Source organism: Lagopus muta, chromosome 4 (genome assembly GCF_023343835.1).
Source record: "Lagopus muta isolate bLagMut1 chromosome 4, bLagMut1 primary, whole genome shotgun sequence".
In the NCBI taxonomy this organism is placed as follows: Eukaryota; Metazoa; Chordata; class Aves; order Galliformes; family Phasianidae; genus Lagopus; species Lagopus muta.
Genome location: NC_064436.1, coordinates 10,474,375 through 10,490,229, shown reverse-complemented (window position 1 = coordinate 10,490,229; position 15,855 = coordinate 10,474,375). Strand labels below are relative to the sequence as shown.

At 42.6% G+C, this 15,855-nt stretch overlaps 1 protein-coding gene across 1 annotated transcript in view; it reads left to right on the top strand.

Annotated features, from left to right (window-relative positions):
* Positions 1–15,580, top strand: part of RNF150 (ring finger protein 150) — a 119,230-nt gene extending 103,650 nt beyond the window's left edge. The window contains exon 7 of the mRNA XM_048941081.1: positions 8,859–15,580. Within this exon, the coding sequence (XP_048797038.1) occupies positions 8,859–8,977 (119 nt within the window). The 3' untranslated portion in view covers positions 8,978–15,580. The remainder of the gene's footprint in view (positions 1–8,858) is intronic.
* The last annotated feature ends 275 nt before the right edge of the window (positions 15,581–15,855 follow it).

Here is a 15,855-nt window from a genome sequence, read left to right as displayed (position 1 = left end):
CGGGGGGAACCTTGTAGCAGCCTTCCAGTAGTTGAAGGGGGTCTACAGGAAAGCAGGTGAGGGACTTTTTATGAGGGTGAGTAGAAATAGGAGAAGGGGAAATGGCATTAGATTGGAAGAGGGTAGATTTAGACTAGATATTAGGAGGAAATTTCGTACTTTGAGGTGCTGGAACAATTTGCTCAGGGAGGCTGTGGATGCCCCCTCCCTGGAAACATTCGTGGCCAGGCTGGATGGGGCTGTGAGCAACCTGGGCTGGAGGGCAATGTCCCTGCCTATAGCTGGAAGGGTAGCACTGGATGATCTTTAAGATCCCTTCTAACCCAAACCATTCTGTGGTTCTCCCCTGAGGTTGGCTGCATTATTAGCCCCATGACTGAGCCAGCCTATTCAGTTGCTAATCTCGCAAACATTTTTTTGAAATTAGTTTTCATGTATCTCTGTAAATTAACTCTCTGGCCAACCAGAGGAATGACAGGGCTAGATGACAGGAGGGCAAGCTAAGGCAGGGAGCTGGTCCTCGTCACTTGGCTCTGTCATGCTGCTGCTACACCAGTCTCTGCTTGAGCTGAGTCAGAAAGCAGGTCTGTGTGCAGATGTTTCAGAGTAATAAAAACAATGAAAGACACCTGCACGTGTGTTCTAATGTTACTCTGGACTGCACAATGCTAGTGAGTTTGGTTCAAGTCCGGGCCTAAGAGGTGTCTTGTAAGTTAATTTGGTGAAGGTTTGAATTAGACTTTTTGTTTGATGTTAAGTGGAAAATGTAATTTAATATTTCTTTGAACTTTTAGAGCAGTGTAGAAAATGGCAGGATGTTACCAAATGTAGCTAAAATCTTTCAGAAATAAAAATCTTTAAGCATTAATAATTTTACCAAAGGTCCTTAAAAATCAAAACTGTCGTGTTGTTGCATTTCCATTTTTCTGTACTTCTGAAGCTTTTCTCTTTTTATGAGAGATTTCATTTTCTGATTGTGAAACAACTGCATGAATAATTTCACGTCTTCCAAATAATAATCAGCTTTAGCAGTCTGTACATTGAATGAAATGCGTTCATGTTTACTTCTGAAACTTGCTGTGGGCACCAGAACATGCAGTCCTGAGCAGAGGCACAGCCAGAGCTGTATTTTTGCATGGGCAGTGGCTTCCTGGTGCTGCTGTCTCCTTCCAGACAGCGGGAGGGCTTTGAGGGGGCCTTGCAAAAGGTTAAGAGTCTGGATATAAAGGAAACAGTGTTTTTTGTGGGGCCTAGCTGATATAAGGGAACAGTGGTCTGTGCAGACACCCTGGTGTAATGACTGTGTCAACTGTTTAGATAGTTTTTCTGATTTGTATTTTTACTGAGTTTCCAAGAAGCAAGAGGAGACTAGTCATAGGGAGGGGAGAACATGATAATGCAGTAACTAAGCCACAGAAGGAGTTTCCTTGCTGGTCCCAGGGCAGGAACATGACCCGTAGGAGTATGGAGAATGAGAAAAGCATATTAAAAGCAAAAATTGTAGGGGTTTTTTTGTGTCATACTTGGCAGAAGCGTGTTCATTGTATCAGGAAGAGGGCTGGCGGCTCCTGCTAAGGCAGCTGATGAAAAGTTCCCAGAATGTCAGCCAGCCTCTTACAGGCAGAAGACAAACATCCGACTCCTAAAATGATTATATCACATGCTGCGAATTTCAGGGACTTATCTTCCAACTGATGGACAAAATCCCATAGAGTATGTCCTTCTGTGTGTGTGTGTGTAAAATGAACAAAAATCAGTTTGCTTTTCCAGTGAATCAAGTCTCCAGGTCTCAATGCAATAACATCTGGTATATGTTCTTTCCCTTTTGCTCAGCTTTCTGCAGATGCGCTTACTTATCTGTTCCATGTGTTTTATGGTGGTATTTTCCACTTTCCCTACTGTTTATGAAAGTAAGTTTATTGATCTTGCTGAAACTTGGACAAGATGTCTTTTCAGGTAACTGGTATCAAAGTTTATCACTGAAGTACAATATGTTCTAAATCCAGGCTTTTGGAAATTTGATTGTGTTACTAATATTGCTAATAATATGTCCTTTCTTTTTTTTTTTTTTTTTTTTTTCCTTAAATTTTTTGTTATATTATTGGTTTGGAATACTGGGATATGATTTCCAAAAGTTTTAAGTACTTACTGCTGTACCTGAAGGCAGCAGAAGATATGCCTGGAGCATACGGTGTGCAGGTTAATGCTACAGCTGAAAACTAAGGTTTAGGATGTCTTACCTGGGCACGCAGAGTTAGCAAATGCCTTGAACAGTCGTGTCTTTCCATCGCAGTAGCTTGTCTCCAGAATGATGTTACCCTTTGTGTTACAGAATATTTGAAGATGGGGAGCTACATCTTTGGTCATCCCTCATAAAAAGATGCTGTGTGTTGTCCCAAGATACATCTTCTAAAGAAAAATTGAGGGAAAAAGATTATTGCCTTTTCACTGAATAAGAAGCCAACACAAGTTGGCTTTGCAAAACTCTGCTCTTTGCACAGAACTCTGGTGTTCTGTATCAAGTTCAAAGCCACCTAGGATGTCTCTCAGCCACTTTGAGGTTGATCCAGTCAAAAAGATTTTTGGAGTTATTTCTTAAATGAATCTTGCCAAGTCCCATCGTTTGGTTCTTTCTAGTGTGTTGATGTTTGGGTATTTTTGCAATGTGTTCCATATGCTGCTGCTTTATCCTCTGAATGAGGCAGTGCTGCCATTAGTACATTCACAGAGCTCTGGCTAGTAATCTGTGGAGAAGACTCTTGCCTTTCCTTCCAAGAGGACCTACTGTGCTCAAGTACTTTTTCCCCTTGCTGTGCAGATAAGTCTGACTGTGATGCCGGGGAATATCAATAAAAATACCTCCCCAGTACTTTGCCCTCAGCTGCAGCCAGCCAGACTTCTTCATCCCTTTTATTAGCCTCTGTGTAGAGGAGTTCATTAGCAACACATTTTTTTATAGCCCTCTCTGCTTAAACAGGTTCCCATTGCTTTTTTTTTTGCATTAGAGATTGTATAGGCATTTTTTTAGTCACTTGTGTTGTTAGTGCAGTTATGGCCTGTTCCAAAGTATGATGATTTATCAAGATGACGTGGAAGGGATTTTGTATGTATTTTACAAAATGTTCCAATAAAAAATATTGGATGATTAATCTGAGAATAAATTAAAGAATCAGTGTTTAAGAATCTTAGCAATTAAAAAAATATGATTGGTTGTGGAGTAGTTGCCATTTGATGTACTGAGTCCGTAGAACTGTGCTCCTTTTTTGGAAGACCATAAGCAGCAATGTGATTCTGTGGCAGGGTTACTCTGAGGGGGAGCAATAAGCTCTGTAATAACAGCTTGCATTCTTGGGCAAAGAAAAATGGAGAGCTCTAGAAATGTCTTCTCTCTCCTTGTCATACATCAAATGTGATGGATAGTGTATTCAGGTTGTAATACTGGAAGCAAAATTGGAATAGCGCTGCCTGCCTTGGCAGGTCTCTGTGGCTTTGTACTGACCAGAATCTGTTTTGGTGAAGGTCCCATTTCAATGCCTCTGTTGTCCCTGGATATATTTTTTTCAAGTCCTCATTGCTCCAACTGGTGTTCATGTTTCTATTTTCTTCCAGAACAAAATGTTTCTAGTCACATCTGACTGGGGGCAATGTTTGTTAAATAGAAGTGTGCACTGGGCTAGAGTAAGGTTTATGTTTCAACATAAATTTTAGATATATCTTTGTACCTGAAGGCATAACCATCACCCAAGAGTTTGTGTTTTGGCTCAGTTCTCCCTTCAGAAGATAAAAGTTCTGAAACTGGGTATATTTCACAGTAGTGAAAAATTTGAAATGAATACTGAAATAAAGTTCATTTTTTTGCTGTGTATACGTTGTCAGAACCAGGTTTTAGATAGAGTACCATTGTCCCACGTACTGTTTCTCTCAGCTAAGGTGGGATAATAAATGATATCTTCTTCAAAGCATTTCGTTAGATGAAGGAATCAATAATTATTCATTTCTCCTCAAAACTGGGCATCTACTATCAAGAATGAAAGATCCGGGCCAGAAGGGAAGGAAGGCTTGTGTTAAACGTTCAGCTTTAAAGCTAGGCAGGTAGGTTACACCCAAGTCAGTAGCACCACAGCAGTCTTTTCTTACTCTCTGATTCCTGCTGTAAGATGATAAAAACACATTGGCAGCTGTGCAGCTCTATGCGATAGTTTAATTGCATTCTGGACAAAGCTAAGTTCCTTAGTATGCTGATTTAGTTCACAGAACACTGATAATAGATGAGGGAAGGGAGGCTGACTCCCAGCTGAATGGCTTATTGCTGCAGCCCATGTTTTTAATCCACAAGAACAGGAGATTGCTGCCTTTAGTTACACTTCTTTTAAAGCCCTAATTACACATTTGGTGACAGGTCTCATTTGACATCTGATAATCAATACTTCTGTTTATTCCCCTAAGGAGGTAGCTACCTGAAGGTCTAGGAGAGGAAAGAAGTCCATTGTCTGCATTCAGTGCTCAGGAACTTCAGCAGTATAACATTTTTCCATTTTGTTTTTTTTCCTGTTGATTTCTTGGACACAGATTGACTGTGGGCCTCTTAGCTTAGTCAAAAGGTTCTGCAGTGTTTCCAGCCCTGTGAGCTTAGGGGGAATCATGGCATCTGGGATAAGCAAAAGCAATTTTAGAAGAGCTCTGCTGCACAGCCCGTGTCCTAGAGATATCACTGTAGAGTGCCAGATGCAGCCTCCTTGGAGGGAGCACAGTGTGGGGCAGAAGTAAGGCCTCCCTGAGTACAAAACTCATCACAGGTACATTGGTTTGCTCCTCTTCCTTGCTTGGTCATTCAGCTGTGTCTCAGATATCAATTGCCCATGCGTACATGTTTACCTGTGCATTTTGTAAATGCACTTTTTCACTCACTGTTGAATGCCTAAGTCCTTCCCAGGGCTCTTGCAACAGTATGAAATTTTTAGAAACCTATAGTCTGTCCTTTTTCCTTTGGAATATTTATTAGTCTACTACAGGTACAGGTACACACAGTATTAGGAGTAGCAGTGGCAGTAGACAACCATTAGTGTGCAGTCATACTGTTTGAAAGCACCAGAGTAATTAGTTATTTTCATCCTTGTTTGGTTGCAACTATAAACAAATATAATTTTGTGAACTTTGTGAAAAGTAAAGGCTTTACTACTTTTATGTCTGACAGTTCATCTCACATGGTAATATTCCTCCCTCTTTAGCATAGTTAAGTTTCAAGTAACACTGACTAGAGAAAGAGTTTGTTTTATTGGGCCTCTCTCAAATGGATGTGTGTCAGGGAATGTAAGTGAGTGGAAAAAGTCTGTCTGGCAAGAGGCGGCGTGCTGTGGTGTATTGCGTTTCGCTGACATGAGAGGAATGTGGCAGTGAGGTCTACAGTTGCTGGCTGTGGGTGCTCGCACTCCGGCTGAAAAGCAGATTGGGATGTGCTTTTTGCTTCATTAAGCAAAAGGCTTTCTGCCTGTGGCATGAAATGCTGTAAAACACAGTGGAAGTATTATAGTACTTGTTGTTAGGCAGGACTGTCGATCTCAAACATCCAAAAGTCGTATATTCCAAAATGAGATCCGTTTAAAATTTAGAGCTGTAAAAAAGCTCAACTATTTACTTTTTCTTCTCAAATTGTATGTAAGGGAAAGCCAAGATGCTCACCTCAAACATACACCACACTGTAGAAAACTTACAAAATGCTGTAAAAGTTTTTAACAGTGAGCCAGGCGTGTTCTGTAGAGGCTGTGTCTGTGTAACCTTTGTCATCGTAAACAGGATCTAAAAACTGGGAATGCAGTATGCAGGCAAAGCTCCTGGCACTCGCAGTCTCGCTGAGGTTTGCTTACCTTTAACGAAGCTCCCTGACTGTGCTAGCTCATGTTGTTGTGTAGCTGGCCAAAAGGAACCTCATGCCAGTCTGAGAAGCCTGTGTTATGAGGGAGAGTCACAGCAGGGCAGTTTGAAGACTTAGAGCCAGATCTGCACCCAAATATAGCAGCAGCTGGTGTAACTTCTGCAGTCTCCCTGAGACAGTGTCATGTGCATGTTGCGGTCAGCAGTAGGAGTCCAGTTTACAGAATGAACCACATAAAGCTGAGGGATGAATTAGTATCCTTGTGTTGTCTGCATCTTCCAAAGAAATGTCAGTGCTGACTCCGCAGAATGGGAAGGAGTAAGGAGTGGTGATGCCTGAGCTTTTCTCCCCATTCTGCTGAAGCAGCAGGCTGCAACTTTTGCGTTTTGAACAACTGCACTGATAGCAAGCAAGGGAAGTGGAGCATCTGTGATCCTGGGCACTTTTGTAGCACTGGAGAAGCAATGCTGGCACATGGGCATGTTTAGGATCCTTTGTTCATTACTCCTATTGACCTGCATTTTATTACCAAAGAAAAAATAACTGTGGAGAACACAGTACATAAAGACAGATACAAGAATTCCTCCGAGTACATATAGTTTATATAAATGTAAAATTCATGTTTGCCATTTTGAAAAGCATGTGCTTCTGTACCTTCGTGGGTGAGACTGTTGGTAGGTGAGCTGTAGATCTGGTTCTGTTCTGTCTGTTTTGAAGGCACTTGATCTTCTATGCAGCTCTGAAAGAAATAGCAAATCTTGAAATAGCATTTCAGCACCATAAATGATTCTCATTTGACTCTCTCACACTTGATTTTGTCCACTCAAATCACCCCTTCAACTTGCCTGTGGCTCAGTCACTCCATTCAGCCAGTTCTTCCTCGCACAGCTAGTTCAGATGAAAGTCACCTTTCTCTCAAGGATGCTCCAAGCAGCTATTCAACAAGGCTAAGCCCTTGGCAACTCTTTCAGGCAAATGTAAACTTGCTCCTAGGTCTACATTTAAACCACCGTTGTCATTGTTTTGGAGAACTGTATTAGTTACAAGGGACTGATGAATAATCCAGTGATCTGGAAGCACATCGTTCTGGCTCAGGGAGCTGTCACCACTACAGATGGTGCTTTAGGTCATGGAGGTGTATGTTGTGCACTTCTGCACCCTTGGATCTATCAGTTCACTGCACGGTTACTTGTAATTGAAGCCCACTGAAGTCTACAAGCTATGCCATTCAGTTCATGAGCATCCACTCTGTCCCCATTAGAAATATAGTCTGAAGCAGTGCCGTGAGACATTTTACTACCAGGAAAAAATACACAGTTATAGAGAGGCTGTGTGTGTTAATTGTTTATCTTGCAATCAAGAAAGGATAAAAATAATCCAGGGTGAAAGATGGGGGGAATTATAAAGGAACACGCTGTATTTTTCAGTTTGAATAATGCAGACCTTGCTGAAGCTTTTTCTCTAGAACAGGAGGTCTAATAACAGCACAAGTAAGTACATGTTTTTTCTCTAAAACTGACTTAAAAATCGTGTAGCTCTTGAGAAGAGGCTAATTGTGTTCCTTTAGCTTCAAGTGAAAAATTAAATGTGAGGACTTACTGTTTTCTTGGCTTCTAAATCTTTCATATTGTTTCTTACATACTCAAATTTTAGACACTTAGGCATCAGTCAAGTTCTGCTTCTATTGTTCTATTGTCTGAAAAATAACATGTGTAAAGGAAAAACTGCCACACATTTAAATACATAATATTGTTACAGTGTAAGTACCATTATTGTAATTAAACCACTTGAAAATAGGAACCATCAAATTTTTCTCTGAGAGACTCCGCCACCTGGGTGATTTTTGTGCCTTTGAAAATCTCCCCAGAGATGCAATGTACTTTGCTTCTCCTGGTTGTTCTTGAAAGAAAATCGGCTTTTAGTTCTTCAAAATCTGTTGCCTTTTCAGCTGCTAGTAAATACGCACAGAATAAGCACTGCAGAATCAAAAGAAAAATAAGTTATTCCTCCCACACTTGCAGTTTGACTTGCTGTTTGGTGAAGTCAATAATCTGATTCTTACTGTACCTGGGATCGTGGATTAAAGTAGATCTCTTTGGCCTGGATCTGGAACCTGCAAGGTACCTGCAAGGTACCTGCAAATCAAAGCAGAGGGTGAGGAAAGGCATCAGAGAAGGCAAGTAGCTTGGTCCATGTTTAATGGCAGAATTAATGACACCTGTGTTGCTCCTTCAAAAAATTCACCTAGCACCCTGTTAAAAGCCTTGCAGAGGTCGCAGAGATTCTAGCACCCAATGAGGCCTTGAACAGATTTTTTTCCAGTTAGGAGTGTTTTCCTGGTGACCAAGCCATTCCACCATGTGCCTGTGATTTTGTCCTTATTTCACTTCCTTTGGGGGAGTGAGTGGGATGGTGCCACATCAAGGAAGGGGCAGGGGAAGGAAGTACTCAGGTGTGTGGGAAGGAAGGTCATGGAAATGATGGGCCTAAACAGGATGAGGAAGAGTAGAAAGTGCTACTCATCCAGTCTCCTTGTCATCATGTTTCTCTCTATTGATGGGGTCAAGTCTATGATGCTTTGGCAATGTTTTAGATATGTACTGAATGTTTGGATGTTAGGGAGAAATTCTTTACAGAGAAAGTGGTGAGGTGCTGGACCAGGCTGCCCAGAGAGGTTGTGGATGCCCCGTCCCTGGAGGTGTTCAAGGCCAGGTTGGATGGGGTCCTGGGCAGCCTGGTCTAGCATTAAATGTGGAGATTGGTGGCCCTGTGTGTGGCGGGGGGTTGGAGATTCATGATCCTTGAGGTCCCTTCCAACCCTGGCCATTCTGTGATTCTGTGAGAGCAAAGTTTGGAAACTGAGCACAGCTTCAGTGCCTGAGAAGCCTGGGTTTCTTCAGACCTATCTGCAGATTTGAAATATAGTACTGTGTTGACTGAAAGATATGAGCATAATGCCCTTTTTCTGTCTTTTCTACTCTCACAGATGAACAGGAGCCAGCTGTCAGCAGCGATTCAGATATTTCATTGATTATGGCAATGGAGGTTGGACTGTCCGATGTGGAGCTTTCCACTGACCAAGATTGCGAAGAGGTGAAGTCTTGAAAAACAAACAGATCTCTGAGACTAAACTACAGGGGAGGGCCACAGGGAGGGACCGAGTCGACCTTGTAGGATTTGGACCAGTCACGCACTTGCCTCCAGAGCACTGTCACTCCTGCACACTCCATTCTGAGATGGTCACGAAAAGCAATAGCAACAGTTGTGTCTGCCTGGACGCAGTTCCATCGTCTACGTACATTCGTAATGTTCACATGGGAGATGAATGCTTCCAGTTTGCCCACGTGCTTGAGAGCAGCCATGTAACTCTTGAGTGGCTCATAAATACGCAACTGAAATGACAGCTTGAGTGTTTTCTACACTTGTTCAATTGCGTTTTTGTTGGTTTTTTTTTTTTTTAAGAGGTATGTTTGTTATGTTTGTTTGTTTGTTTATAGTTTGTTATGAATAGACATTCTTTTTGTTGACTGACCCCCAGCTTTTTCAAGAGTTCAGTCCAAAAACCTCAATTCCCCGTTCACTGGTCACTTAATGATCCCACTCCAGGATCTATCATTGCCTGTTATTACTTCATGAAGTACACGTGGCTTCAGAGGCATGGTGCACCAGCATCCTGTGTAAATGTGAAACTTGCTTGCATTAAGTGGAGCCTGGGAGATGTTGTAATCTGAAGGTCTTTATTTGTAGGAGAGCTCTGTATTAACAAAGACTGCTGAGATTTGGTTCAAAACAGCATTATTCTGGCTTCTTCGTACAGCTGTCTTTGAGACAAGTATGATACAGAGTTGAGGGAGAGAAAGAAGTGACTTGTAGTCCTTTGCTGCATTGTATGCTGTTAGTACAGTATGTTAGTATGTACTACATGTTAGTATGTACTTACTTCCTTGCTTATATATATGTATTCCAAACCATTCTGGGTAGAGAGGAAGGAATCTGAAAATTAACAGAAGTAACCCAAATCAAAACATCCAAATAAGAATCATTTGTGGTTTAATCCATCCTTAACTGCGCTTGCAGAGAAAAGCTTATGATGACTTGTTCAATGTAAAATTTCATTTTTCAGTCAAAATATTCAACTGTGAAAAAGCATTCTTAGCTTCCTGTTTTACAAGAGTAAAGGGTTTCTGTTGACAGTCAGATGATTTGAATCACATTACTGCCTCCTGAGTAAGTCAGCAGAATCAACGATTCATCTTACATTGGAATTTCATGGAGAGGTCAAACATTTTCACTTGTATCACTGCAGCATCTCTAAACACAACCATTTGGGTTCCTTGCTATATTTAAACTTCCTTTTAGATTTGCTCAGCTGAGGAAAACAGCTCCCACCCGAAATTCAGCTTGTCAGATTTTATTCAGCAACAAATGTGTTTAGAACTGTACCCAAAGTTCTGGACAGCTTGCTTTTTTATTGTGGGGAGAAGGAAGATTTATACTCCGTTCTTTGGGTTCAATAAGAATTCAGTTTGTTTTATGGCTTTTTTCTTTTTTTTAATGTTTTTAGCCTGTAAGTTGTAGGGTATGTTTGAGGCTTGAAAACCATGATCCAGATATGTGCCCTGATGTTTTTATAAGCCATTCAAATGAACATCTCTCCTTAATTAATGAAATGCAAGCAGTTTGGAATCTGTTTCATTTGAAAAGGACGTTAGAGATTGTTAGGGAGCATGCAGCTGAGTCACTCTTGCCAATATTTGTGACCCTATTCCCTGCCACTAGGGGTAATGCTGCCACTGTCAGGGGCATTTCTGCTTAAATTCACCCCTTCACAATAGAGTTTACACCAAGTACCACATCAGCCCCACTTAAGCTCTGAATATAGTGCTGAAATGAGATACAGGTGGTGCTTACACCTCCTATTGGCCCTTTACACAGTAGTGAAATGTCACCGTTGACTGTAGGGGGAAGGCAGAAGCTGGTTATACACAGACAGGTCTCCCAGTGGGAAGTACAGATGCTGGTATATTATTTTCTGTAGTACTGGATCCTGGGTGCTTCATGTCACAGAGCATCATAACACGATGTCCGAGTTGTCAATGGTCCTTTCACAGCTGCCTGCTGCAGCCCAGCACACAGACAAAGCCCTTGACTGAATTGCTGGAGTAGCTGCCACAAAGTCTTTTTTGCCAGAGGAATTAAGCTAATGGACAAACTGACTGATTATCTGTTGCTATAATGGAGTACCCCGCAGTACAGCACAGCAAATGAGGTCTGTGTTTGCACCAGAGGCTGTAAAAAAGGCAAGGCAGGAGATGGAGCCTCCAGTTAATGGTGAAGGGGGTCGTTTGCCTGGCAAAATCATTAAGGGAGCTATGCTGAATGCAGCAGCACATCATAACTGAGCCCCTGCCCTTATCACTAGGAGCAGTAATACTTCTCCTGAGTACCCCATCCTAGATCCAGTCCCTTGGCATCTAGGGCTGGCCACCATCAGGGGCAGAGTGCTTGGCTGGGTACAGTGTTTTTATGTCTCATCATATTCTGGTCTTTCAAAAGAGTGGTCCTAGCTCATCTGGGCCGGGAGCATTTTGGCTTTTGTTTTCCAAATTCTACCTGCAGTTCTGCTCAGGAAAGATTTTTCTCCATATCTCTCTTGCAGTGTTGCATAGCTCTGAGTGCTGTGAAGTGATCTCTAGTGCAGAGGCAGGTCACACCTCACTGAAGGCAGAACTTAGGAAAGCATTTACGTAGATGTTCTAATCCGTCCTTGTTCAGAAAAGCACTTATGGTTAATTTTGGGCTTGCACGGAAATGACATTATTTTGAACAGGTCCTCTATGAACATATTTAAACCCCTGTGTCAAATGGAAATGTTTTCCTAAAGTAGGACCTGGCTGCCAGTGTTTTTTGTACATATGACCTGTGGATGCCTTGGGAATTTGAGGTGCTTCAGAAATATTAAGACCTCAGAGGTTTGTTTGTAACAGATGAAAGCCTTAATTCTGCAGATCTGCGTGCCCGTGCACAGTTTTGCCTGTGTGAATCTCTCCACTGTGATTCTTCACAGGGTAAAATTAAACCTCTTCGTTGGCACATTTGGGCAAAATTATTCCCTTCCTGAGAGCGTTTGGCAATTTCTCAGTACTGCTGCCTGCCAGCCCGGCATTAAGCAGGTGGGATTCAGCTGCCAGGGGCACAGCACTACCTGTTCAGAACAGAGAGCAGCCTTTGGCCTGCAGCGATGGAGAAACAAAATCCTCAGGTGCCCTCTTACAAAGAGTGCTCAAGAATGTAGTTCTGCACACCTGCACAGCATGGCTTTACTGCTACTGAATCCTTTCCTCAGCTCAGCCGTTCTGGTGGAGACCCTTGCTGTGGGTTTGGGGGGTTGTGTCTTTTCCTGACTGCCTCAGAGCTTGGGAAACAGGATTGGGACGGATGCAGTGCTACAGTTTATTCTCTAAGCATTCTACAGAATTACTTTCCACATTTGCGTATGTAAGTACATTGATATGTCTATGGAAACTGTAGTGAAAACAAGCTGCTGCCATTTTTAGAGTGTTTCCATATGTGAGAGAACATGGCAATAAAGAAAAAGGCTTTGTGGAAGCAATTTGAAATAAAAATCCTGAGATCACATATAAGAGGTCCCTGGGATCTCGCTACTTTACTTTAATGAAATCTGGGCCAGATCCAGATGATGATGTCGCAAGAAGGCCAGTACTTTGTCTCCTATTGAACAACCAGTTTGTGATATGTTCTTGTTTTGTGAACAAAATGAATCCAAGCACTGAAGACAGAGGTAGCTCAGAATTCAGTGTTTCACAAAGAATGCACATTTTGTGATCCAAAATCTTTGTTGTCGCACCTGGTAATCCAGCCTCTCCTCCTCCTTGCTGAATAAAAAGAGATGCTCATCTAACTTGAAACATGTCGAGCTCAGAAGATGCTTGCACCTGGGTGGGTTGCCCTGGCAGATATCTATCTGCTGATCTCTTAACACCTCTATGTACTTCTAGTCATTAGTATACAGCTGCAGATTCTTTATAAAAGGTATTTTAGTTCCCAATCTGGTTTAACCTGGAGTGCAGTTGTCACATAGATTTTCCAGTCTTTTGCCTTGCAAACTTTTTCCTTGGAATGTACACTACAGCCCTAAGAGGGGATTCAGTGATGAACAGGCAAAGATCAGAGCATGAGCCTTTGTAGACAACCTGCAAATCCTCACTGTGGCAATTGGTCTGCACTGAAATGATGAGACAGGTTGTGCCTGGCAGCAGGAGATGCATTTCAGCCCAGGCAGTTGGGAGTCTCCCAGGTTGTGTTTATAAGAGCCTCATTCCTGCCTGGTCTCTTGTCCATAGAAAAGCTAATTTCAAACTAAGCATATAGTTTGAAATAAGCCAGGAGAATGAGTCCACAGGCCGTGCAAACCATGAAAATCAGTAATTGCTTATTACCTTCTATTTCATTAGCAAGAATGGAGACTTTTTAACCATTTGTAGTTCTCATAGAGCCTTGTTGGATGAAAGTTTCTGGTCTGCTAGAAATACAGGCCGGGGCAAGGTGGCTGTCTGAACAGAAGGCAGGAATGGCTTGCTGTTCTGCTGCGTCCATTTTGCAGGACTGAAATGGTAGAGAAATCCATCCATCACAATGGATCGCTCCAGCACAAGGGAAGGGAATTGGTGGGATAAAGCCAACGCCGTTCAGCCTTCTCTGTGGCAGTTTGTGCTGCCCGTGTCTCTCGTAAGGGGGGTGTTGTTCTAGCGGGCTTTTTAATAGGGACAACTGATCCAACACAAGCACTCCTTGAATTCTAACAAGCTGTTACCTGGACGAATGGAGAGCCGTGCGGCTGAAAGAGGAGCGCCAGATGGGCTCCGCGCTCGGGCTGCGCGTGTAGCAGATGGCAGCTGCGGGCTGGGAGGCGGCGAGCGAGGGTGAAGGCTGCCCTCTGCTGTGCGGCATCACCGCGGCTCAGAGCCGCTCAGCTCGCTTCCTCCTCCCGGGTTCTGGTTCTTCTTTTCCATGGAAAAAAAAAAAAAAAAGCTTTCTCAGCACGAGCTGTATTTCAAGGAGAGAAGCAGAGGGGGAAAGATGGATGAAATGTGTTGAGGGAAAAGCCAGTGGATGGGTTTTCCATCTGAAATTAATCTTGGCTCTCTTGACTATTTTAACTGTGCATCGGTGGAAGCTATTGCTTTCTGGAGCAAAAGCCAAAAAAAAAAAAAAAAAAAAAAAAAAAAAAAAAGGAATATAAAGAAGAAATAGCATTTTCCTTTTTAGTTTATTTCCCAATTCTTCAGTCTGTGTAAAATTCTTCAGTCTGTGTAAAAAACAATAGCAAGATCAGGACGCTTGGTTGCTCCAAATTACTGCAGCTATCCCAAATCTAAACACTTTGTATGTGCACATAATGCCATCCTTCCTTCTTGCTCCACGTTTGGAAGCTGAAATTACTGTACCATTTTGTAATTAGAAATGTAAAGAGGGGACAGCGGGTGGGAGGGTCTGTTCTATCTATAGCAAGATGTTCCTTGTATTTAGTGAACACTTCAAATGGTTTTGTACTTGTCAAGATATACATTCCATCCATTTCCAGAAGAGAATTACTTTTATTTAGAGTAGTTTATAAGCAAACCAAAACAAATTGTGGTGTCCTATTTGGACGCAGCTTATGAACAGAGCAGAAGTATTCTGGTTTCGAGTGATGGCTCCAATGTTTTTTTCCAGCAACATCTCCTCTCGCATGCTGCAGAGCCACACCAGCAAATGCCAATGTTCAAAAGGGAGTGGAGAAAAAATGAATGAATACCATATGCATCAGTGCACAGCTTGCCAAAGTAATTTCCAGTTGGGAAACAACGTTCTGTATCCGTGAGGTTCTCAGAGGCGGTCGGTCCTGCAGCAGGCGACAGGACAGGGTGTGCTGCAGCTCTGCCTCTCCCTGCAGCTGACAGCCTGAGAAACCTGGGGCACAGGGCGAGAGCATCACACTCACACACTGCATCTCAGCATCTGTGGGGCCGTAGGGATGGGGACGCGGTTTTGGCCGAAGCCGTTCTGCAGGTACTGGCGCTGCACTGGTTTTGTTTGAGTGGGAATTGGGGTTGGGAAGCAGCTAGTGAAAGGCTGTGACAAAATCACACTGTGGCGTTTGCATAGGCAGCTCTTTTGCTTCCCATCAGCTTTTTTTTCTGGTCCTCCTACCTGTGAATGTGCTGCCAAAACGGCAGTAGCAGTTTGTGAAGCGAGCCTTTTTTCTAGGTTTACTTTCTGTATCGCATTGCAAACACAGCTTAACTCTTTGCTGACATTTTATGATGTGTACACCTTCCCTTCCGATGCACTTTAGCTCTCTTGAAAAAAATGTGGGAGTCGGAAGCACCATCCTAAAGGGATTTGCCTGCAATCATGAGGCACGCGCTTTTCTTTCCTTTTCATCTTGCTTTGTTATATACTGTAAATGCTATAGAGCATGGACAGTGACTCAGCTGGGGGAAGTACTGAAACATTAAGGGTAATATTTGGAAGCGTTATTCAGTAGTACAACACGGCTATTTTTGTTATATAGAAGATTATAATGTAAATATGTGAGACTGTGTTATTATGTACTAGTAAAATATTGCAACTATCAAAGTTAAGATTGTGAATTTCAAGGAATTTTATTGCAAGTTTTTTAATAAAATGAATCTGATGACCGTGTCCTATGTATTTTCTAACAGACAGTCAAGCTGGCACTCTCTGATGTGTGAAAGTCATTGTTTCTCACTGCTAACTTTGGCACCGGCAGAAAGCAGAAGCTGCAGCCAAGAGGGACCCAAGCCGCAGCCTGGCTGCCTGCTTCTGCCTGGCTCTTGTTGTTCTCCAGCTGCTTTTGATCAGAGAGCAGCAGCTGGTGGGGGTGAACACCTCCATCCCGAAGGGAGAGCTGCGGTCACTCTAAGTGCTGGGCATCATGTGTTAAATCAGCCTTATGG